A 22773-nucleotide genomic window follows, 5' to 3' on the forward strand; every position below is an offset into this window, starting at 1 on the left:
AAAGAATTATCTTCCTCTGTTGTTCTTTACATTTGGGTACATGATCTTTAATTTTGGGTACATGATCTCTCAGTAAACCTGGAGCTCACCATTTTGGCTATACTGACTGAGTAGCAACACCCCAGCATGCACCTGTCTACATCCTGCTAGAGCTGGGATTACAGTTGTACACCTCCATACTTGGCTCTTATATGGGTGTTGGGGACCCAAATTCAGGCCCTGCTACTTTTAAAGCAAACACCTTGCCCACTGAACCTCCTCCTCAGCTCCAATTGCATATATTTTAAATTTTGAACAATTTTCAGTTTAAAATCATTCACTGTTAGGCAACCCCATAAAATGTCAAGAAATACCTGCATCACACCACTGCTTAAGCACATTTTTCTTCTTTTTTTATTAATATTTTTCCTTTATTTTACATCCTATCCAACTTTCTTTCCCTTCCTAGCATTGCTTCCATATTGTGTTTATCTTCTGTTTTTTCATCAACTCCACAAGGAATAAGCTGTATGCTGCCAGTTCAGATATCTAAAGTGGCCCTAGCCCCTGTGGGCAATGAGGAGAGAAGGGATAGACTGGATCTTAGGGCATGAAAATTCCCTTCAGCATCTCTGAGAGGCTGGTCTAAATAATGCAACCATTATAAATAGCAGTTGTGGTGTAGCCTTTGGGAGCTGCTGATCTTGGCTGAGAACCAGGAATATTTGAAGAAGAGATGGTGGGGTATGTGGTGACGTGGGTGTCTAATACAGGCAGGAAGAAGGACTTCTTCCAGGAGGATTACTGCAAGCCTGATATCCAAAATTTAAATTCTGCCAGATTCTTGACGTCAGGAACACCCCTACTTTCTTATGGATCCTCCATTTTTCAGTGTGACTTGTACACTACACATTTAGAAAACAAATATTTTCAGGCTAAGGATTCTTGAATTATATCTATACTTTTATCACTGTCTGTATGAGCCAGAAACCAAAGGTTCTCAGTAGGTTTGTGTTATCAAGTACAATTCAGCCTCCCTACAAAAGTTTGCTGTCTAGGCATTAGATGACTGAGGGGCAGTTGTCCTAGTTCCCATGTTTAGCCTTCTGGGTTCCCATCCTATCTTATGTGTTAGTGTTGGGCTGGATCCCATTGTCTTTTCCATTGCTCATGACACCATGTTCCTTTGAAGACTCTAGAGAGGATATAGATTTAATTCTTGTTTTAATGTTCCAGGACAAAAAATTTCATAGTCAATTGGAAATGATGAAGATGACTTTACATAGGGACACTTATTCCTTTAAGATGACTATCATCTAGCCAAGGTAAGTCTGTGTAGTCTGACTTATAGGAGAGGATAAATATGATTTTATTTGGATTTATATATGAAGTTGCATTTTTTTCTAACTCAATTTTCACCTTTTTGATTATTCCTGTTTTGCCTTTCATTATTAACCTTTATTGGTACTAGTTTCCAAGTATTTCTTATACAAAAAAAATGATGTGTCTAGTGCCATATTTGATGATATCTAAAAGGGTTTTTCTGTGTAGAGCTGTCTGTCTTGGGTCTCACTCTGTAAACCAGGATGGCTTAGAACTCACAGAGATCTGCATGCCTCTGCCTCCTAAGGATCAAAGGCATGCACCACCACCACCCAATTGATATCTGAAAAATTTTGACATTCCACAGTAAACAATAATTATGTTTCTTAATAAAAAAGTAGATATAAATTCCATGCTTGAAAGAAGGTGTAAAGGAAGAACAGGATGTAGGATGTATGGAGGTAACTGAGTTACTGTTTGGTAGAGAGCTAGTCTTTGAAATATGCTTGTGTGATGTTCTGTTCTGGGAGAATGCATGTGCTGATTATCCTGTCTTTCATGGGTTTCCATTCTGAAGCAAAGAAGACCAATTCACAAAGAAATCCCTAAAGAGAAGCTATTTTGAAACAGAAAGTAAAACTGTAATTTTGAATGGACCCAGGAATTGAAAAAAATAAAATAAGTTCCCATCTACCACCTAAAAGTAAGAGATGCCATTAAATTAACAGCAAGATTACCTTCACATAATAATCAAAGTGAAAGGTTAAGTGCCTAGCAGTCCTGTCCCATACTATACTCAATAACCATTGGGTACACACATGGTTGCTGTTATGGTTTTGCTCTAGACTTTATAGTGCTAGGAAACCTGTATAGAGTGATATCATAGTGGGCAAAACAGATGAGTAAATTAGTTTCTTTCTACCTCCAAAATGCCTTCGGCTACTCACACTTACTTCTTGCCTTTGAGAAAGACACTTCTGTTCTCTCAGGCAAGAGAGGAAAGCTGGTCATGAGAGACCTCATCCTCCACAGGACCACTGTCATTGCTGAGTTAAAAACTGCCAAGTGTGGGCTTTCTTGGAGCATTAAAACATAGTGTCACTGGGGCATGTCAAGCAATGCTCAGAGAATAGCCCTGGTGTGGAAAACAAGTAAAACTTTGGTTCAATAAATATTTCATGAGTTATTATCACTCACCTGGCCAGTAACTACTGGGAAGCTGCTTAATGACTCATGAAAAAAACACAAGAGTCGGTAGATAGTATCAAAAAAAATTGCTGGCTCCTAAAATCTCTTGTTCTCATCTCACCCACTGTTTGGGACATCGGGTTTTTGTTGTTGTTGTATCTTAACACAGAGTCTACTTTTTATGTCATTGAGGTCATTTTTCCTGTCCATGTGAAGGCTCTATCTCCAATGAAGTCACCAGATACAAGATAGTCAATTCACTGAGCCTGGCTTCTGATTTACCTGTGGTATCTTCTTTGGGAAGAAGGAAAAAGATAGTTGAGTGAAGACTTCATGGCTGGTCAACTTTGAGGCCTGAGTATTTTGTTTCAGTGACAGGAAAGCATAATAGTGACAGTTATAGACTTCATGTTTTGACTACTGTGATTTAGAAAAGTATTTTTACTTACCTATGCCTTTGCTTTTTCCTCTGTGAAATTAAACAACAATGACACTCCATTTTCAGAAGGATGGTAATATAGTTTATTAGTCAAATTGAGTATAAAGAAATGAAAATGAGCATAAATAGGAATTATCCAAATAAAACCAGAAAATACAGCTTTTCTGTCAATCCATAGAGGGCACCTAGGACAACGCCAAGTTAACTCTTATGTTTTTAAAATTATTTATTTATTAAATGTGTGGGGATGAGATGTGTCCCATGAATGCATGACATGTATGTGGAGGACAAAGGATAACCTGTGGGAATCAGTTCTCTTCTTCCACCATGTAGGTCCAGGGATTGAATTCAGGTTATTAGGATTGTCAGCAAGTGCCTTTACCTACTGAGCCAACTCATTGGTCCTCATACTACTTTTTAATGATTATTTGGGAAATGAACCAACTCCTTGTGGGTATTCATAGTGTGTAGATGATTTATCTCTGTTCTAGCCCAAGGTTTTCTGGTGTCAGTCACGATCAGAAGGCAACACATGGAAGCACAAAAAAACACTTCCTCTATTCTGGTCTCTGAATTCCTTCTCATCTGCTTCCCTAACCTTCAGACCTGGCAGCATTGGCTGTCCCTGCCCCTCAGCCTCCTCTTCCTCCTGGCCATGGGGGCCAATGCCACCCTTCTCATCACCATCAGGATGGAGGCCTCTCTTCATGAGCCCATGTACTATCTGCTCAGCCTTCTCTCCCTTCTGGACATTGTGCTCTGCCTCACTGTCATACCTAAGGTCCTAGCCATCTTCTGGTTTGACAACAAATCCATCAGCTTCTCTGCCTGCTTCCTCCAGATGTTCATCATGAACAGTTTCCTGACGATGGAGTCCTGCACCTTCATGGTCATGGCCTATGATCGCTATGTGGCCATCTGCAAGCCTCTGCAGTACCCATCCATCATCACTGACCAGTTTGTGGCTAGAGCTGCCATCTTTGTAGCAACCCGAAATGGGATACTTACTATGCCTATCCCCATACTTTCTTCCCAACTGAGATACTGTGCAAGAATTATCAAGAACTGCATCTGCACTAATATGTCTGTATCCAAACTCTCTTGTGATGACATCACCTTTAATCAACTCTACCAGTTTGTCATAGGTTGGACCCTGCTTGGCTCTGACCTCATCCTTATTATTCTTTCTTATTCTTTCATTCTGAAGGCTGTGCTCAGGATCAAAGCTGAAGGAGCTGTGGCAAAAGCTTTAGGTACATGTGGTTCCCACTTCATCCTCATCCTCTTCTTCAGCACAGTCCTGCTGGTGCTGGTCATCACTAACCTGGCCAGGGAGAGGATTCCCCCAGATGTTCCCATCCTTCTCAACATTCTGCATCACCTCATCCCCCCAGCTCTGAATCCCATTGTTTATGGAGTAAGAACCAGGGAGATCAAGCAGGGAATATGGAACCTGCTTAGGAGGTTGAAAGAAGTAAGATGAGACCTGGCCTAGGGGACAGATATTGGTAATCAGGAACAATATTTGCATTGCATAAAACATTTAAGTGCTGCAGAGTAAGTATGAATTTTTTTCCTTGAAGTTCATCATGGTATGTTGAGTCTTACCTCCCCCAAACCTTCACTGATACAATGTGAATGTAAAGAAAATACGATTTTGTAAATGACAATTAAATATTTCTCTACAGACACACCTGAAGATCTGCAGCAGTCACATATGGGTAAGAAACATGCACTGGACATAAAGCTTACTTAATTTGACTGATTCTTAGATTTCATTCAAGTTTCATATATGTATGCAATTTCCTTTGATTATATCACCCAACTCCTTCCAACTCAGGTCTCCCCTCCTCACCATCCTGCTCCCAACTTTATGTCTTGTTTTCATAGCCCATAAAATCCAATCAGAAAGAAAAATTTGGGGGGTAGGCTGTCTTAAAATATTGTTTAGTTGATAAGATTGGTGCGGGGCTGGGGACTGAACTTTGCACATGGAGGCAAGTGCTCTATCAGTGATCTACATATAAAGCTTTCAATTGTTAAGCAATCATATTGAAACAAGACCTGACAGGGCTCTTCCTGAATAGTTAAGCTTAGCTCTATGTGACAGTATAAGTTAGCCACAATATAAAGTGAGTAAGATCTGGGAGGTGAGCTGACTGGATTCAGCTTGGTTTCTGTTTTCTGTTGTACCCAAACCCTGAAGGTTTTGCATTCTGGAATTATTGGTATGTTTATGGCCTCATCTATGTGAGAGGGACTTGTTAAATACTAACTACATTTGTCATATAATGAATATACACAATTTTAATAGTTTCTAGTTTCTCAAAGTGCTTGTGTCTATTTACATATCAAATCTCTTGATTCTCCCTAATGCTGCTCATTCCTGTTTCCTGCTGTGAATGATGCCTTGAAAGATCTCACTAATTTTTATTATTTATTTATTTTGAATTGAATTAAAATTTATTTTGAAATGACATTATATGCAAGTAAATAGTGAATAAACATTATAAAACTCATTTGATTTTATTATTTTACATCAAACTTTTATTTTATTTTTATTGAAAAAATATTTTTCATACAATATATTCTGATTACAGTTCCCCTCCCCTAACTACTCTCAGTTCTTCTTCACTTCCCCTCCCATCCAGGTCCACTCCCTTTCTGTCTCTGGTTAGAAAACAGTCATCTAAGAAATAATAAAATAAGATAAAATAAAAGCCAGTCAAAATAAGAGAAAACAAACACATAGAAGAAAGAGAGCCAAAGGAAAAAGTACAAGAAACATGTAGAGACACACATGATCACACACACAGGAGCCCCATAAAAACACAACATGGAAGCCATAATATATACAGAAAGGACCTGTAAGAGTAAAAAAATGCCATGACACAACATTATGAGACAATGAACTTTCAAAGATGCCGTTGAGTTCATGTTGTGTTGGCTATCCATCTACTGCTGGGCATGCAGCCTACCCTTAAGAATGGTTTTTTTCCTAGTGAGACTCCCCTGGAGAAAACTAATTTTTCATTTGTAAGTGGTTGTCAATTGGAGATAGCTTCTGGGTTAGCATGTGTTCACTTCTTCTCTCAGCTCTAGGATTCCATCTGGTGCAGACCCATGCAGGCCCTGTGCATGCTGCCACAGTTCTGTGAGTTTGTATGTGTGTCAACAGTGCTGTTTAGAAAGTCTTGTTTCCTTGTTGTCCTCCATCCTCTCTGGCTCTTACTCTCTTTCCATCTCCTCTTTCACAGGGGTCTCTGAACCCTAAGGGGAGGGATTTGATGGACACATCCTCTTCAGGGCTGAGTGTTCCAAGCTTTCTCAGTCTCTGCTCATTGTCTGCCTGGCTGTGGGTCTCTGTATTTGTTCCCACCTGCTGCAGGAGGAAGCTTCTCTGATGATGGCTGAGCAAAGCTTCAGGCAGAGGCCACATGCAGCCTGGAGATCAGACGCATAACCATTCCTCACACTCTATCATTTTTAAAAATACCGCTTCTATGTTTTATCAATGCCTGACTTCATGTTGTCCTGACTGTTCCACTGGATTTGAGCCACCACCTGTAACCCCTCCCTTTGCTACTTGTCTTAAATCCGTACATTTTTTCCTTTGTGTTTAGCCCAGCTGGTCATTCTCACAACTTGAAGGTGAGGCAGGCATCTGAGTTGGTGGGTTTTGTTGAGTATGGATATATGCATTCTACTAGTTGCAGTTCTGGTCATATTGCAAATGGTAGTGATTAGATATTGCTTGATAGGTATTTCCAAGGATTAGCATAGCAGCAGCCAGGCCCCTTTTGAATAGTAATTGAGAACTTCCTGTATGTTATTTCCTGAGCCATTTGAGAATGGCTTTTGACAGAGCTGATCTAGGATGACCTAAATGGTCTCAGGAGATTTCTAAGTAAATTTAACATTTTTATAGCATTTTCTCTCACCTCAAATAGCTTTCATCTTTTTTCTCTGTTTCATAACATCAAAGTATGATTCTAACCAAAATATAAAATGCTTCAAACACTCTTCCACCATCCACCTCACCATAGTCAGTTGCTAGTTTATTTTTTCCTGAGATTGTATTCCCCACCTATTTATATTGTTGCTTTATGTATATATGCAGTTATCCTCTTACAAAAACACAACACTACTGCATTCACTTACAAACTATGCCTATCTTTTAAGCCTCTGTTACACTCTACCCAGTGCGCAATGCCTTTCTTTATTTCCTGATGGAGTTAATTTGGCGTCTTAGAGTCATGGGTGTGCCCATATAAGCTCCTCCACGCTGAGTGAAGTGCTTTATCCATCTTCTCAACTTTATATAAAATGTTTTGTGTGTTGTGAGTCTTTTGTTGAATAAAAGTAAAGAAAACATCGCATCTTGTTTCTTGTTTCCTTTGAATGTTTCTTAGGAAAAGATTTATACAATAATGTTTATAAATTATATTCCCAAGAAGCACCTTAAAAAATCTCCTGTAACTTTTAGTTCAGTGCAGCCTTATTTATCATAGAACCCAAGACTTCTTCCATTGGAAGAAGGCTGAGTTTTGTGTAAACCCTGACATATCAATTTGGCACCTTTGATCTCAATATAAGTTCTGGTTTTCTCATCTAAGGAGGATAATATTTGCCTTCTTATTCTGTGATTGAAAGTCCTAGAATACTTAATTCATGACATGTTTCTCAATGAGAACTCACATATGCAATTAACTTCTAAATCCAAAGTCCCCAGTTCACTTTCCTTTGCTTATTACTTCTCCAGATTCTTCAAGAGCAACTGGTCTTTATTATCTAACACACCATTCACATCACAGGTAACAGGCCTGCCTGCTGTGCCTTTCACAACCTCTAGTACAGTCTCTCTCTTACTGGGTCTTGTTTGTTATAAGCAAAATCCTTTGCTTATTTGAAGCTTATAGCAATATGCCTTGGAACTCTATTAAAAATCTTCCATTAAAATCTTAATCCCCTTGCCTCATTTTAGACAGTTGGCTTCCAGTATGATTGAGATGGACTCAGTATAAATGCAATGTTTTTCACAATGAAGGATAAATGTCTATCCACAGGGCTGTGAGTGTAGCTCAGTGGTAGAGCACTTGTCTATCTAATCTGGTATGCTCTGGGTCCTTGCATTGAGCCTGGTACTACTGCACAAGTAAGAAAAGACAGCGTTGGATTTGAAGCTAGGAAAACAATCAGGTGGGTAAAATATTAGCTGAGCAAGCACAAGGACCTGTGGTCAGATCCCCAGAACCCATATAAAAAGCTGACATGGCTGCACATGCTCGAAATTCCAGTACTGGGGCAGAGGGCAGGAGTGTCCAGAGCTCTTTAGTCAGCCACTCTAGTGGGAATGGGTGAACTTAAAGTTCAGTGTGAGAGACTCTGCCTCAAAAAAGGAAGATGAAGAAGTGATTGAGCAAAGGCATCCTGATGCCAACCTCTAGCTTTCATATACTCATTCATGGACAAGCATACCTGTATGACATGTGAACACCACACACACACACACACACACACACACACACACACACACACACACACACACCTGTCCATGAACAGCAACAACCTCAGATTAGTCATTTAGAAGAGAAATCTCCACTTTTTTCTTCCCTTTCTACCTTTTATCTCCCTTTCCCCCTTCCCCTTCATTTTGTTCTTCCCCTTCTCTCCCTTCCTCTCCCCTCCCTTCTTTTTCTACCCCCTCCTTCTCTCTCCACAGCATGACATATGCTAGGCAGTACACTACCACTGACTCACACCCAGGGCTCTATGAAAAACAATCGATTCCTCTCATTTGCTTACAACATTTACTTGTGCTATGCAGAAACCCTTTCTGCTAACGTAAAAGTCAGCAATTTCAATAATGTTCCCAAATGTCTGGAGGCTTGGTTCCTCTAGAACAGGCACATTGCTTAACTCATCTTCCAGACTGTTCTCTGTTCATGTTCGATGTGCTTCCTTCAATGTCTTTTTAGCTCCATCAAGTAAGTATCAGTTTCATCCACTTTTTTATTTCCTCCTGGGTAAAGTAGATTAACAAAACATAAAAGACATATAGCAAATGCTTCCAGGATATATTAAGAAAGTGTGGAATGCAATAGAATGGGAGAGTGAAATTATATGAGGGGTGATATATATATATATATATATATATATATATATATATATATATATATATATATATGTGTGTGTGTGTGTGTGTGTGTGTGTGTATCTGTGTATGCATATGTATAATAGAATGGGAGTCCATATTATAATATAGTGTAGTAGAATATTATTTTAAGCTGTGTTACTTTTACTTATGTTGCATTTGTTTAACTCTGTGAAGCTGTGTTACTGTGCCTGTGTAACACACCTGATGGTCTAATAAAGAACTGGCCAATAGCAAGGCAGGAGAAAGGATAGGCAGGGCTGGCAGGCAGAGAGAATATATAGAGGGAGAAAACTGGGAGGAGAGATCTGAGATCTAGCACCCAGAGGAGGAGGATTCCAGGGGCCAGCCACCAGCTACACAGCAAGCCACGGAGAAAGAGTAAGATTTACAGAAGTAAGAGAAAAGGAAAGGCCCAGAGGCAAAAGGTAGACAGGACAAGTTAAGAAAAACTGACTAGAAACTAAGTCAAGCTAAGGCTGGGCATTCATAAGTAAGAAAAAGCCTCTGTGTGTGATTTATTTGGGAATGTGTGATTTATTTGCCATTTGTGTGGACCAGACAACTCTGTGGAGCCACTTATCTCCTTCCATGTTTATGTGGATTATAGGAACATAATTCATATTGCTAAGCTCTCATGGCAAGCACCTTTACCTACTGAGCCATCTCATTGGCTTCTCCTATTCCACGAAATTTAGGGTGCTTTGGGAAAGTTCTTTAAGCCTCAACCCTCTGTTTCTCTTTGTATTTAAATGTACAGCCTCTCTTTCACCATTGGCGTAGAGGGCACAAAGTCCTTGTCCTCACAGACAAACACTACGGAAACCAGGAATGTTAAACACTCAGGGTTGTCTCTTCAAAGAAAGAGATATATAACCCGTTTTTCATCCAGAAGGCTGAGAATGTATGAGGTTAATAGCCTGCTAACCTCTGTGCTATCTGTATGATCAATCCCCCCGACTTTGACAAACAGGGCCAGAGGTGGTTGATAGCCTAGTAGCCTGATGATCTCTCTGTTATCTGTAGAGTCAGGCCACACCTGCGCTGTCCACCCCCCACCTAGAACCTTACAAACAGGACCAGAGGTGGTTAATAGCCTATGACCTCTATGACCTCTATTCCAATCAGCAATTCAGCCACGTATATAATACTCTTTATCTCATTTTAGTAACAATGCATATATTCTTACCTCAACCAAAAGCTATGTTTCATTCTCCTAAACATTTTCATCCTATTTTGACTCTTGTATGTTCCATGAAATCACGGTCCTAGATGAAATCACATTTTCTTCTCCTCAATTACTGTCACTCCACACTCATTAAATGCCCAGGACACAGACTGCTAACTCTCTTGCATCCTCTGTCACTTCTGTCTTCTACAGACCAAGCATCTGCTACACTTCACATATGTATAGTAGACTCTGTAGTGTGCTTCTCAGAGGCAGCACGGAGCAGCAGGAAAGCAGCCATAGTAAGGCTCTCTTCAGATCTCTTCATTTGCTTGTCTGGCACCTACTCCCCAAATGCTCAGCATCCCCGTGTAGAAGGCACAGGACCAGTGAGTGAGCTTCCTGAGGCAGCAGCACAAGTAGACAGTTGGCTGCGAAAGGACACCTGCTGCAATGGTGAGGGGCCACATAAGCATCAGTTGAAGTTTTCATTCTCTGTGGTTAGTCCTTTACCATCTAGCAGCCTGAATCACCAATTCTGCCATGTTTCCCCTAAATATAAGCCACGTGTCACTGTTTATAGATGATCATTTCCATGTGAGATTCAGTTCCCACCACAGCTATGAGTAGAGAGGAGGACCCCTAATTAACTCGTTAGGGAAGTAAATTACTGTCTCTTCTCAAATGTCTGCATGCTATCCATAACATCAGACTTATCCTAATCCTGCTTCAACTATTTTAGCTCTCAACAAGGCTTTTCTCATTTTACGTACCGGGAAAAACCACTGTTCTCATTCCTGAATCATGCCTTCTTCTAAGCACGTAGACCAGGAAGTGATAGAGGTGGATATATGGTAGTTGTATTTTTAATTCTTTTAAGAACCATTGTGCCAAGTTCCATAATGGCAGGAGGAGTTTATGTCCCCAACAACAATGGATAAGAGTCCCTGCTACCTGGCATCATTACCGTCACTTCCTCCTTTTTCCTTGGTGATGGTTATTCTAGGAGGAGTGAGAAAGACTCCTGATGTAGTTTTTCCTTGGATTTCCCTGGTCACCGAGGCTGGAGAGATGGCTCAGCTGTTAAAGGCACACACTGCTCTTGCTCAGGACATGAGTTTGGTTCCATCACTCATGTCAGGTGGCTTTTAGGCCCCTGTAACTCACCTCTGGCCTCTGTGGGCATAGAACTCTTGTGCAAATACCCCCACATACACATAATTAAAAATAAAATAATTTAAAAAAATCATCCATGCACCTTCTCTGTCCCTGAGTGATACTCTCTCCCACTGGGAGCGATACACAGCAGCTTATGTAGTACCTGGTCATCTCCAGAGAGACCACACATGAGTTTAAAGCAGAAATCTATTATATTATTATTATTATTATTATTATTATTATTATTATTATTTACATTGGATGTGTCTGTGTATCTTCAGAGAAGCAGGACCCCACGGGAGCAACATTCCCAAATCTGTGTCTTTCCATCCACTGGAGAATGACTATTGCATTTATTTATTTATTTATTTATTTATTTATATAAAAGCATCCAGATCCCAAAGTCACAATCACAGGGCTAGTGAGAAGTTGAGGAGCCACACATTGTCCCCAGACCACGGAGTAGTCAAATTTGTTCTGCAGAGAAAACTTAGTAAGTACTTCAGGACTGTGCATCAGAAAACCAAGTAAAGTGATCCTTGAAGTTTGCCCTTTGACTCTGTTATTTATTTCAGGATGTTATTACATTCTGTGTATGTTAGTATGTAAAGGATAATTGGTGTCAGAAGAACTTGAGCAGGCCAGGGTGGGGGGCAGCTGAGTTCATAGGACATGTCTGTATTCTTGCTCACTGACAGAAACAAAGAAAGATAGAAACCCATCGTGTCTTCTGTCTTTATGTGCATTGATCCTCTTAAGAAAGGTGGCTAAGAAATATAAATCCAAGACAGAAATAAAAGTATGAAAAAGGAATCTAGAATTCCCCAAAAGCCAGGGGTGGGTGCTTTCATATTGGAAGGCTAGAGATCAGTCAAAACTGCGACTTAAGATAATCAGAGAAACAGCCAATTGATCTGAGACTGATCAGAAAACTGCTGTTGGAATCCTGTTGTATGTATTAAAAATGGAATATCTCTAAATCTTGACTGGAATATTTTTAGATTGTATATCATAAGCACCCCAAAGAGCATTCCCAAAATCCAGATATGAGATGAGTTTGCCTCTCCAGAGGAGAGTGCAACCCAGTTTAACAACTTCACCTCTCAGAAAAAAATGAGGAAACTAGTGATTCCTTTAGTCATCTCTTATATTAAGAATCTTATTTCCTATATATTCACCTATATCTTTCATAGAGATTGTTTTTGGTCCTTACCAAATACAGAAACGTGTTGGTAAGTGTGTTTTTATATGGATTTTTCACTCTTCAGTCATTTTATTTTTTTCTCACCACTAGTCAGTATTATTTTTATTAAGTTAGTTCTTTGATAATTATATATATATATATATATATAATATATTATATAAATATGCATATATTGCATTATGGTTGTTCTTTCCATCTTCTTTTATCTAACTACCCACATATCAAGCCCCTCTCCTCCCTGCTTGCCCATTTCCAAGATTTATGACTTTTGGTTTTGTTGTGTGGCACATTTAATTAGGGCCATCTATGTGACTGTTGGGTTGGGACTGTCCATCAGAACTCAGTGGAGTTATCAGTGGGTCCACAACTGAAGGCGACGACTCTCCTTTTCTTGCAATCTATCCAGAGTAAATAGTTCAGTAGTTAGGGATAAAGTCCCTTAGGTCTCTGCTCCATCCCTGCCTAGTTGTTAATGGGCCCCATCTTATGCAGATTCAGTGTATCATCTGTAGTTGTTGACAGTCTGGGTTTGCAGTGACTTTTTATTGCCCAGAAGATGTCCTTTAGCAGCCCTTCTCTCTATATTCTGGCTCATACCTGTACCTTTCTGAACCTTCTTTTACAATGTTCCCTGAGCCTTGGAGGAGATGGTATCAATGTCTTGTTTAGGGTTGAGCACTAACCAACTACCATTTATTCTCTGGACCATAAGCAGCTGCAAGTCTCTTCTTCTATCACAGTTCATTAGAAAGAAGGTCTTCTCTGATTAAGGTTGAGAGTGGTGTCTATGGGTATAAACATGTATTTTAAAAGGTAACTCAGTGCTATGTCAGTTTATTCAAACAACAGAATTAAGTCCCCTCCTAGTGGGTTTATAATGGCAGGTATGGATCTCTACTGTGGAGTGGGTCTCAAATGCAGAGGATGGTAAGTTATCCCCACAGCAGTAATGCCACTATTGTACAAGTGGTCACATCTTGTTTGTCAGGTTGGTGTCATAGTTTTAGAGTTCACAATGGTCTCCTTTCTCCCCAGCAGTCTGCATACCACATTCTGGTACTGTGAAAGGTAGCAGGCAGGGAAGAGGCTTCCATCTCAGTCCCAACTTGTGTCTCTGTATCATGGAGCTAAGTATGTTTCATCATTAAATGATGTTTTACTCTCTGTTTCCTTCACATTTTGTTCCTGAGTGTTAAGCAGCAGTTATAGTAGTCTTTACAGAGAAAAATATTGAGATAGTAAATAACACAATATATTTGTCAAGGACATGGTGCTTTCAATAATCTAACAGGCCTATACATTTGCAATGGGGTTATTGAATGCCTGTCTTCCACCAGTTGGCTAGTGTTTCTTTGTGCTATAATAAAAAGATAAGATTCTATCTATAACATTTCAAAACAAATTAAAAATGTAAGTGTGACTATGGAAGTTTGATTAATATTTTATTGACAACATACCTGGCCATTTTAGGATCATAAGGGTGCAAAAGAAAAGAGAGATGTTTAAAATGCTTAACAAGAAATGTCTTTTCCAAGAAGTGGAGCTTTTGGTACAAGTAAGAATGGGGCAAGAAGGAGGTCATTATTTGGGGACAAAAGGATGTATTCTAAGGGAAAGAAATGACATATGTGAAGCTCAGTGTGTTTTACACAAAGCAAAACATGTCCTCTAAGTGTGGCTGCATCTGAGTGTAAACTATGGAGCTTATTTGGGCTTAGAACTTATATGAAGGAAGTTATTATTTTTCTATGAAATTATGAGTGTTAATGGAAATTGTTTCAACAGGAAGCTGTGAGGTCCAATTAGAATAAAAATGGACATACATTAATCTTGTTGATAAAACAGTGGAACCCTTGCATTCTTGCCTGTTTCTTTTCAGCTATTTTCAGCCTTACCTGCCATCATGGTACCATTTCCCAACAACACAAGGACTCAGGTGACAGAATTTCTGATGATCTGCTTTCCAGGAATGCAGGACACACAGCATTGGTTATCTGTTATCTTGGCTCCTCTACTGCTTTTGGCTCTTGGGGCCAACTTTGTGTTATTATTCACCATCCATCAGGAGACATCTCTGCATGAGCCCATGTACTATCTGCTTGCCATCCTCTCTGTGCTTGATATCATCCTCTGCCTCACAGTCATCCCCAAGGTCAGAGCCTCCCAGGCCACTCATTTTTCATCTTTAGCTAGATAATTCTTTGTTTTGCTTGTGTGTATCCTCTCATTTCTGAAGAAAAATGCTCAATGTGTCAATCAACTGTCACACCAGATCCCTCTCAATTGCAAACTGTGTCTCCTCTTATTTTTAATGCCTATTTTTTGAATCTTTAATTGTCTCCCAACTGATGACTCCTCTCCTAATGTCTGTTAGTGATATTTCAAATTTCAAATTTCTCCTCAATTAGAAAGATACTCTCCTTGACCCTGAAATTTCCTACTCCTATGTCCAAGGGATCTAGAATTTGCTCACAAGAATTTAGTTGGATTTGTTTGTCATATACTTCACTAGGAAACATGTTGGGGAAGATTACTTGAAGTATGAAGGGATTGGAGAATGTTCCAATGTAAGCATTGGACTTGTCATTCTTTGATCCTCCTGTGATATGTACATCCTTAGATGGCAGAAGAATCCACTGGAATTGGTTAAGAACCAAGGAGATCAACTGAAGACAGGGATATCAAATGCTTTTACAATAAAATCTTGGTCTCTAGACTCAGAGAAAAGGTATAAACTAGATTCTGTAGATCAGTGGTTCTCAACCTGTGGGTCTCAATTCCTTTGAGGATCGACTACCCTTTCATAAGGGTCGCTTATCAGATATCCTGCTTATAAGATATTTACATTATGATTCATGGAAGTAGCAAAATTATAGTTATGAAGTAGCAATGAAAATGATTTTATGGTTGGGGGTCACCACAACATGAGGAACTGTATTAAAGGGTCACAGCATTAGGGAGGTTGAGAACCACTGCTTCAGATCAACATGGATGTAGAAAATATTTCAAATTTGGATATCATCCCAGTGGATTTTAGGATTTGGATGGTTTTACCTGTACACCTGATGATTTTCCTAAAGCTAGGTATTCTAGGATGACAATACACAGAATTTATGAGATTGATTATAATTCTGGCAGGTCCTGCTCATCTTCTGGTTCAACATGAAACCCATCAGCTTTGTGGGCTGCTTCCTGCAGATGTTTATCATGAATACCTTCCTTCCTATGGAATCGTCTACCTTTCTGGTCATGGCATACGATCGCTATGTGGCCATCTGCCATCCCCTGCGCTACCCATCCATCATCACAGACCAGTTTGTCATCAATGCAGCCATTTTTATTGTTTTCCGCAATCTCCTAGCTACACTGCCCACTCCAGTTCTGGCTGCTAGACTCAATTACTGCGCCAGCAATGTGGTGGAGAACTGTATATGTGCCAATATTTCTGTAGCAAAGCTCTCCTGTGGGGACATTCACCTAAATAAGCTCTATCAGTTTGTGAGTGTTTGGTGCCTACTAGGTTCTGATCTGGTGCTCATCTTGCTATCTTACTGCTTCATCTTGAGGGTTGTTATGTGTCAGCAGTCGGGAGGTGCAGTCACCAAGGCCTTGAGTACTTGTGGTTCACATCTCATCCTTATTCTGTTCTTCTATACACTATTGCTGGTCTTCATCTTCACAAACAAGGCAGGAAAGAAGATACCTTCAGAGGTACCCATTCTTCTCAATGTTCTGCATCATCTCATCCCACCTGCCCTTAACCCCATTGTGTATGGAGTACGAACTCAGGAAATCAAGCAGGGGATTATCAAACTATTCAAGCACTAGTTCTGAGATACATTAGCCAAAGAAGGACTTTGTGGAAGTGATTGTGAGTCTGGGCATATTTTATTGTTGATCTGATGTGGATACTACAATGGACAAAATATGATGTTTATGCTGCTGCTATTTTCCTCTTGAACTTACAACTTCAGAATTACTATTATGTTTACCCGCACTCCCCTCTATGAATATATGCTAAATCAACCTTTAAGGATACACTATGTTCTGCATTCTGACTCTTTGATCATGATCCTCCAATAACTCAGTCATTAAATATGAGTTTATCACCTGTGTGTTTTTCAATCTTTACATTCTAAGTGGTTCTCATATTTTATAGGATAGTGCTTTAGGGACACTTTTGAAAGGTTACAGGACATATTAAGGGGTTAAGGAAACCAGGGGGACTTATTTAAATATTTGAGGTTAAAAATTTTTGATAAACAGCTTAGACCAAGGGAGTGAGTGAAAATTGAAGTTATGTGTCACAAGATTTGCAGATAATCGATAAATTGAGTAGATATTTGCTTTTGAGTCTAGTATAGTCCTCAGTATAGTCCTCAGTAGACAAGTATTTGTCTCTGAAATGCTGAGGATTCATCCTGTATTTAGATAATCATGTTGCTAGACTACTGATAAAATAATGTCAATTTCATTAAAAAAACTGATCAAACCCCAAATTCTATGTTCTTGCTTGTAATGTTATGTAAAGTAAAGCCTTTATATCTGGCTTTAAGTGAAATGAATAGTAAAGTCTTTGTGTCTGACTTTGAGTGAAATGTTTCAGCAAAGCCTTTGCTATGTTTGGGTTAATCGGTAGAGGCTGAGAAATTGTGCTGAGACTTTTTAAACCTTGAAGAAATGTTGTTTCTCTGGAGAATCTGCACTTGGTGCTATGTAAGAGCTTGCAGCTACACTGACCTTGGTCCTAAGACACTCCTGGCAAACCTGGAGTTCTTACTTTTGATTATGGCTCGCCATAGTCAAAAGAGACTGAGATTTGTGTGGGTTGTCTGCTCTCATGGGTAGCAAGAGCAAGGTAACTTTGGTAACTGGAACCTCTCAGCCCCAATTAACCTTGTATATGCTTGAATAAAGTAACTGGAGTGAGCTAACTGGGTGTCAGTCTTTTCTGAGAAGGCTGAACTCCTTTGCTCCTTGGAAAAATGAAGGCTAAGCATCTTGGTGAGCTTCTCTTTCTACTCCAGTACGTATGACCAACATCAAACAAAACCTGCCTTCTAACCTCCAAATAAAAATTCATGTAAGTCTACAAATAGAAAAATTCCCCAATGCATTTAGTCAGTTTTCTTCACATCCTGTATAGTAACGAAACAAATCCATATTGAACTTCTTTCCTCTTGTTTTCAGGATCACACTAGATTCACTAACTTGTGACTAGAGCAGTAATAAAAATGGATGTATGAGCATGTACTTAGAAAAAGGTTATTGGATATAGAGCTGCATATGGCAGTTCTATTTCTAGGGTGGTGGTTTTTTTTCTTTTTTTGTGGAGCCTCCAGACTGATTTCCAAAGCAGCTGCTCTAGTTTACCCTTCCACCAACAATGTATAAGGATTTCCCTTCCCCACATCCATGCCAGCATTTGCTGTCAATTGTATTTTTTTTTTTGTGATGTCTGATTCCCTAAATCTAGGTCAATTCTCCTGACATGAAATATCTCATTAATTGATTGTCTGTATAAAGAACAGCCTTATGTGTTTGGTCATTTTTGTTCACATCCTGTATAGTAACAAAACAAATCAATATTAAAATTTTTCCTGTGGTCTTCAGGATTACTGCTGCTGTACAGTGTGGTGATATTGTGTTCCCCAAAATATTGTACACCCTAATAAACTTATCTGGGGTCAGAGAACAGAACAGCCACTAGATATAGATGCCAGAAAATGGTGGCACACACGGCCTTTAATCCTATCACTTGGGAGGCAGAGATCCATCCAGATCTCTGTGAGTTTAAAGCCACACTGGAAACAGCCAGACATGGTGACTCATGCCTTTAATCCCAGGAAGTGATGGCAGAAAGCAGAAAGATATATAAGGCATGAGGACCAGGAACTAGAGGGTGGTTAAGCTTTTAGGCTTTTAGCAGCAGTTCAGCTGAGATTCATTCTGGATGAGGACTCAGAGGCTTCCAGTTTGAGGAAATAAGATCAGCTGAGGAATTGGTGAGGTGAGGAAGCTGTGGCTTGTTCTGCTTCTCTGATCTTCCAGTATTCACCCAAATACATTGCTCCAGGTTTGATTTTATTAATAAGACCTTTTAAGATGCGTGCTACAGTACAGTTAGCACCTGATTGGAGACATAAGTGTATTTTATGTCTCTTTAAGTATAAGTCATAATTGTACCTAAAATTGGGTCAAAATCTTGTTCATACAATATACTCTTTGTTATTACAAAGGCAACTATAGCTAACAAAACTATCACTCTTAAAAATTTACTATATTAGAATGTCTTAATTGAGCCTATTTATAACTCAATACCAATAAAGATTCTCAAAATGAAAGTAACATCATATTACCTCACAGCAAAACTACATTTTTTTTTCAGATTCCTTCTCACTTCAGTCAGGATGACCATCATAAAAAAGGATAACACCAAAGCCTTTAGCAAACAGAAACTGAAATATTCAATAATATCTGCTTGATTTTTCTGTTAAGCAGGAACATATGCTTGCTTTCAGTAGTTGGAGGCAAGTGGGTCCATGAATGATGTGGATGTACAAGCACTCCTTAAGTACACTTGAATCTGATCTGTATCTGGAAATGTTCCCATTTCCTTTTTCAGTTGTCATTGAGGAAACAACACAGGAAGTGCCCATGCCTCTGCTCAAAGGGAAATGTGGAGTAGGCTCTTCAGTGTGAACGATGCCTGTTTCAGGAGGGTCAATCATTTCATAGACTCTTAGGACTACAAATGCATTTTTGAAACAACTAATTTAGTGCCTCTTACATCAAACAAAGATCCTGAAACTGACTGATGCTCCTCATTTGTTCCAAGCTCCACATGTCATTCATAGTTGGTCAAAACCTAGAACGAAGACTTCAAAGCTCAGTCATCTTAGATTCTTTTTCCTTTTTCAAGTTACTTCTTACATGTATGAGTAACTCATTTTTTCTAGTTGTTTATATGTAGAAGGAAGGAAAGTGACTTCTCAAGATCCCTTGGATCCAGATTAATAATCTTCAATATTCCTGGGATCTAGATTGGTTTGTATTTTGCCTAAATATCATCTATGTTTCTCAATAATTGTGAATTTCCTTACATCTTTGTACTTCTAATCTCTAATAAGACTTATGAATAAAGAAAGCTGATTGGAAAAGTTCCACCCAACTAGTAATGGACTGTTGTATATTTAAGTGTCATTATGGAGTATCTTCTGATATATTGATCCACATAAACAGAACCCTGTACACAGATCACGGGCATTTGTAAATCCTAGAGGTGAAGTTCCAAGCACAGCAATAGTGTGGAGAAACTAAGGAAGAAGCTTCATGTGATGTTCCTCCTCCTAAACACAGTAGGATGAACTGCTTCGCATCAGTTCTTCAAGGAGCTCTAGCCTTTGGGAGCATTGGCTAACAACAAAGAAGCTTTGCATGAAAACATGGAGGAAGATGAGAGAAAGATGTTGGCTGGGTGGACATAAATGAAGCAGACTTGCTTCTAAGATCTAGCCACATTGCGTCATTAAAAGCTGACCCTTAAAGTACTGTGTACTGTTCATAATCTCACTGTACAATTGGATTAATATTATCTATGATAATGAGCTTCAGTTGAGGCCACTAATGTCTACAGTCCCAATAAAATACATGTGCAGAGATTGCCAATGTAGAAGTAGCTAGAGATTATTTTTCTAGTATAGCATTCACGCTTTTGGACTCTCCTATTTTAGACAAAATAGACTAGCAAATAATGGAAAAAATTGAAAGTCACAGAAATATGGGATATTTTGTTTGTTTGATTTTTATTTTATTTTTTGAGAAAGGATTTCACTGTGTAATTCTGCCTGTCCTGAAATTCACTATGTAGATTAGGCTGGCCAACATTCAAAAAGGTCTACCTGCCTCTACCTCCTAAGTGCTGGGATTAAAGGCAGGTACCACTACACCTGGCTGAGATATGGAATTTTTGTAGAGGGGGTATTGTGTTTTCTGAAGGAAGAGTATAGTCAGGAACATTTTTTAGACTGACTTTCTTCATGGGAACTTTCAGCCAATTTTCTATCAACATAATAAGTCATGATGCAGAGGAATGCAGGGGTGCAGTTGGTCTGTTTACCACCCCTTCTTCAGTAGTCTCTTGATTCCTTGCTTGATTTCCTGGGTTCTCACTCCATAAACAATGGGATTAAGGGCTGCAGGGATGACATGGTGGAGGACATTGAGTAAGACCGGCACATCGGAAGAGACCTTCTTCTTAGCTACATGTGTGAGGATAAAGACCAAAAGAATGGTGCTAAAGAATAAGATAAGGATGAAGTGGGAACCACATGTGCTCAGGGCTTTGGCAACAGCACCCTCTGCCTTGAGTCTCAGCACAGCTCTTAGTATGAGGGTATAGGAGAGGAAGATGAGGATGAGGTCAGATCCCAGCAGAGTCCAGCCTCCAGCAAACTGATAAAGGCGATTGACAGTGACATCATCACAAGAGAGTCGAGAGACAGACATGTTGGCACAGATGCAGTTCTCAATGACATTTCTCCAACAGTAATGAAGTCGTGCTGAAAGAATGGGGATGGGCAAAGGAATAAGGGCATTCCTGACCAAAATAAATGTGGCAGCCTTGACTACAAATTGGTCAGTGATGATAGATGGGTATCTCAGTGGGTGACAGATGGCTATATAGCGATCAAAGGCCATGATCATAAATGTGCAAGATTCCATAGCAAGAAAGCTGTTCATGATATACATCTGGAGGAAACAGGCAGGAAAGCTAATGGGCCTGAGATCAAACCAGAAAATGGCTAGCACCTTGGGGATGACTGTGAGGCACAGTACGATGTCCAGCATGGAGAGAAGACTGAGCAAGTAGTACATAGGCTCATGCAGAGAGGCCTCCATGCGGATGGTAATCAAAAGAATAGCATTAGCCCCCATGGCTAGGAGGAAGAGAAGGCTGAGTGGCAGGGAGAGCCAGAGCTGCCAGCTGGGAGACCTGACAAAACAATTTAGGAGGAAGTCTGAAACTCCAGTAGAGATGGTGTCATTCTTGTGTGCTGTCATATTTTGTCACACAGTCCTACAGCTTTCTCTTAGTGAGCTGTAAAATTAGGATGTAAAGAATTAGGTTCTGTATAGCTATATGAAGGTAGAGCAAGTTGCTTTAGTTAGACACAACTGTAGCAGGTTATCCAGGTCAACTGAGTGTATCTGTTTATGTCTGGTGCCTTGTTACGGGGATACTACTATCACTTTAACTGTGCAGAGGACCAAAGTAAAAGGATTTAACTATACATTTGATTTTATCTTCAAAAGAGTTGGTATATCTTTACAGAAACTAAAACTGAGAAAAACACTTAGGATATTATTTTCACATGCAGGTGAAACTGCATATTTTTTACATATGTTTTTTTCTCCTTATTTTCTTTTTAATGCTCACACAAACTATCATTCAGTTTAACTATCATAGTGCAACAAAAGCTTGGCACAAAAAAAAAGGACTCAGATAAGTGTCTCTAGTTCCCATAGCATTCTAGCCTTTCGATTGTATTTATTTTTGCTTTAATTATATATTTTATCTATTCTACAGTGAAAGTAGTCAATTCTTTTGTCTCAAAAGTAATTTTTATTTGCTGAGAGAATGTACCTTATAAAATAATTGGTCCCCACTCTCTTTCTTAGATCATCATGCTTTTAGGAATCCTACCTTGTAGACTAAAGGAGAACAGTTGATTGCAGTGGTGTGAGAATGATGGAGTTCACTTGATAAAGCCTTACATCTCTGTTCATGTACACTTCCACCTTGAATGATTCAGAGACATATTTTCACTCCCCATATTGCTATACGTCTCTTCTCATTCAGGGTTTCCCCTTAGAATTCTCTTAGGCTCTAAGGTCACAAAATGGAAAACAAAACTATCTATACTTGTAAGGTAGTAAAACTCTATTTACCCTGTGGGATTATGGGGATAACAAATGAGTGAGCCGTGATAAGAATGGGCATATAGAGTGAGGTGGTGGTACAGTGGTGCCTTCCAAGAATGAACATAGATTATTTGGAGAGGGCTAAATCTCACAGTGGGGAGAAGCAGGAGAAAAAATTGTAAATAATGTGAAGCAGCACTGTCACAGACAGCAAAGATTCTAATGTACATCCTCCC

General features: G+C 39.4%; 3 protein-coding genes across 3 annotated transcripts; 2 read left to right on the forward strand and 1 right to left on the reverse strand.

Annotated features, from left to right (window-relative positions):
* The first annotated feature begins 3452 nt into the window (after positions 1-3452).
* On the forward strand, positions 3453-4412 carry LOC128123871 (olfactory receptor 56A4-like). The gene has a single exon (XM_052760152.1). It carries the CDS (start codon positions 3462-3464, stop codon positions 4410-4412), a length of 951 nt encoding a protein of 316 aa, XP_052616112.1. The 5' UTR covers positions 3453-3461.
* Positions 4413-14516: 10104 nt separating this feature from the next.
* On the forward strand, positions 14517-16441 carry LOC128123872 (olfactory receptor 56A4-like). Its single transcript, XM_052760153.1, has 2 exons — positions 14517-14765; positions 15752-16441. The coding sequence occupies exons 1-2, from the start codon at positions 14517-14519 to the stop codon at positions 16439-16441; spliced, it is 939 nt and encodes a 312-aa protein (XP_052616113.1).
* Positions 16442-20728: 4287 nt separating this feature from the next.
* Positions 20729-21676, reverse strand: LOC128094362 (olfactory receptor 56A3). The gene has a single exon (XM_052712689.1). The coding sequence runs from the start codon at positions 21674-21676 to the stop codon at positions 20729-20731; it is 948 nt and encodes a 315-aa protein (XP_052568649.1).
* Positions 21677-22773: the final 1097 nt, after the last annotated feature.

This window comes from Peromyscus californicus, unplaced genomic scaffold (genome assembly GCF_007827085.1).
Source record: "Peromyscus californicus insignis strain IS unplaced genomic scaffold, ASM782708v3 Scaffold_4__1_contigs__length_199733344, whole genome shotgun sequence".
In the NCBI taxonomy this organism is placed as follows: Eukaryota; Metazoa; Chordata; class Mammalia; order Rodentia; family Cricetidae; genus Peromyscus; species Peromyscus californicus.

What these genes read in the sequence shown, in the direction of transcription:
- LOC128123871 (XM_052760152.1), top strand. Translation starts at nt 3,462, where the DNA reads ATGGAAGCACAAAAAAACACTTCCTCTATTCTGGTCTCTGAATTCCTT.
- LOC128123872 (XM_052760153.1), top strand. Translation starts at nt 14,517, where the DNA reads ATGGTACCATTTCCCAACAACACAAGGACTCAGGTGACAGAATTTCTG. An exon ending in GCCTCACAGTCATCCCCAAG is followed by an intron (nt 14,766 to 15,751) that starts GTCAGAGCCTCC and finishes TAATTCTGGCAG; the next exon opens with GTCCTGCTCATCTTCTGGTT.
- LOC128094362 (XM_052712689.1), bottom strand. Translation starts at nt 21,676, where the DNA reads ATGACAGCACACAAGAATGACACCATCTCTACTGGAGTTTCAGACTTC.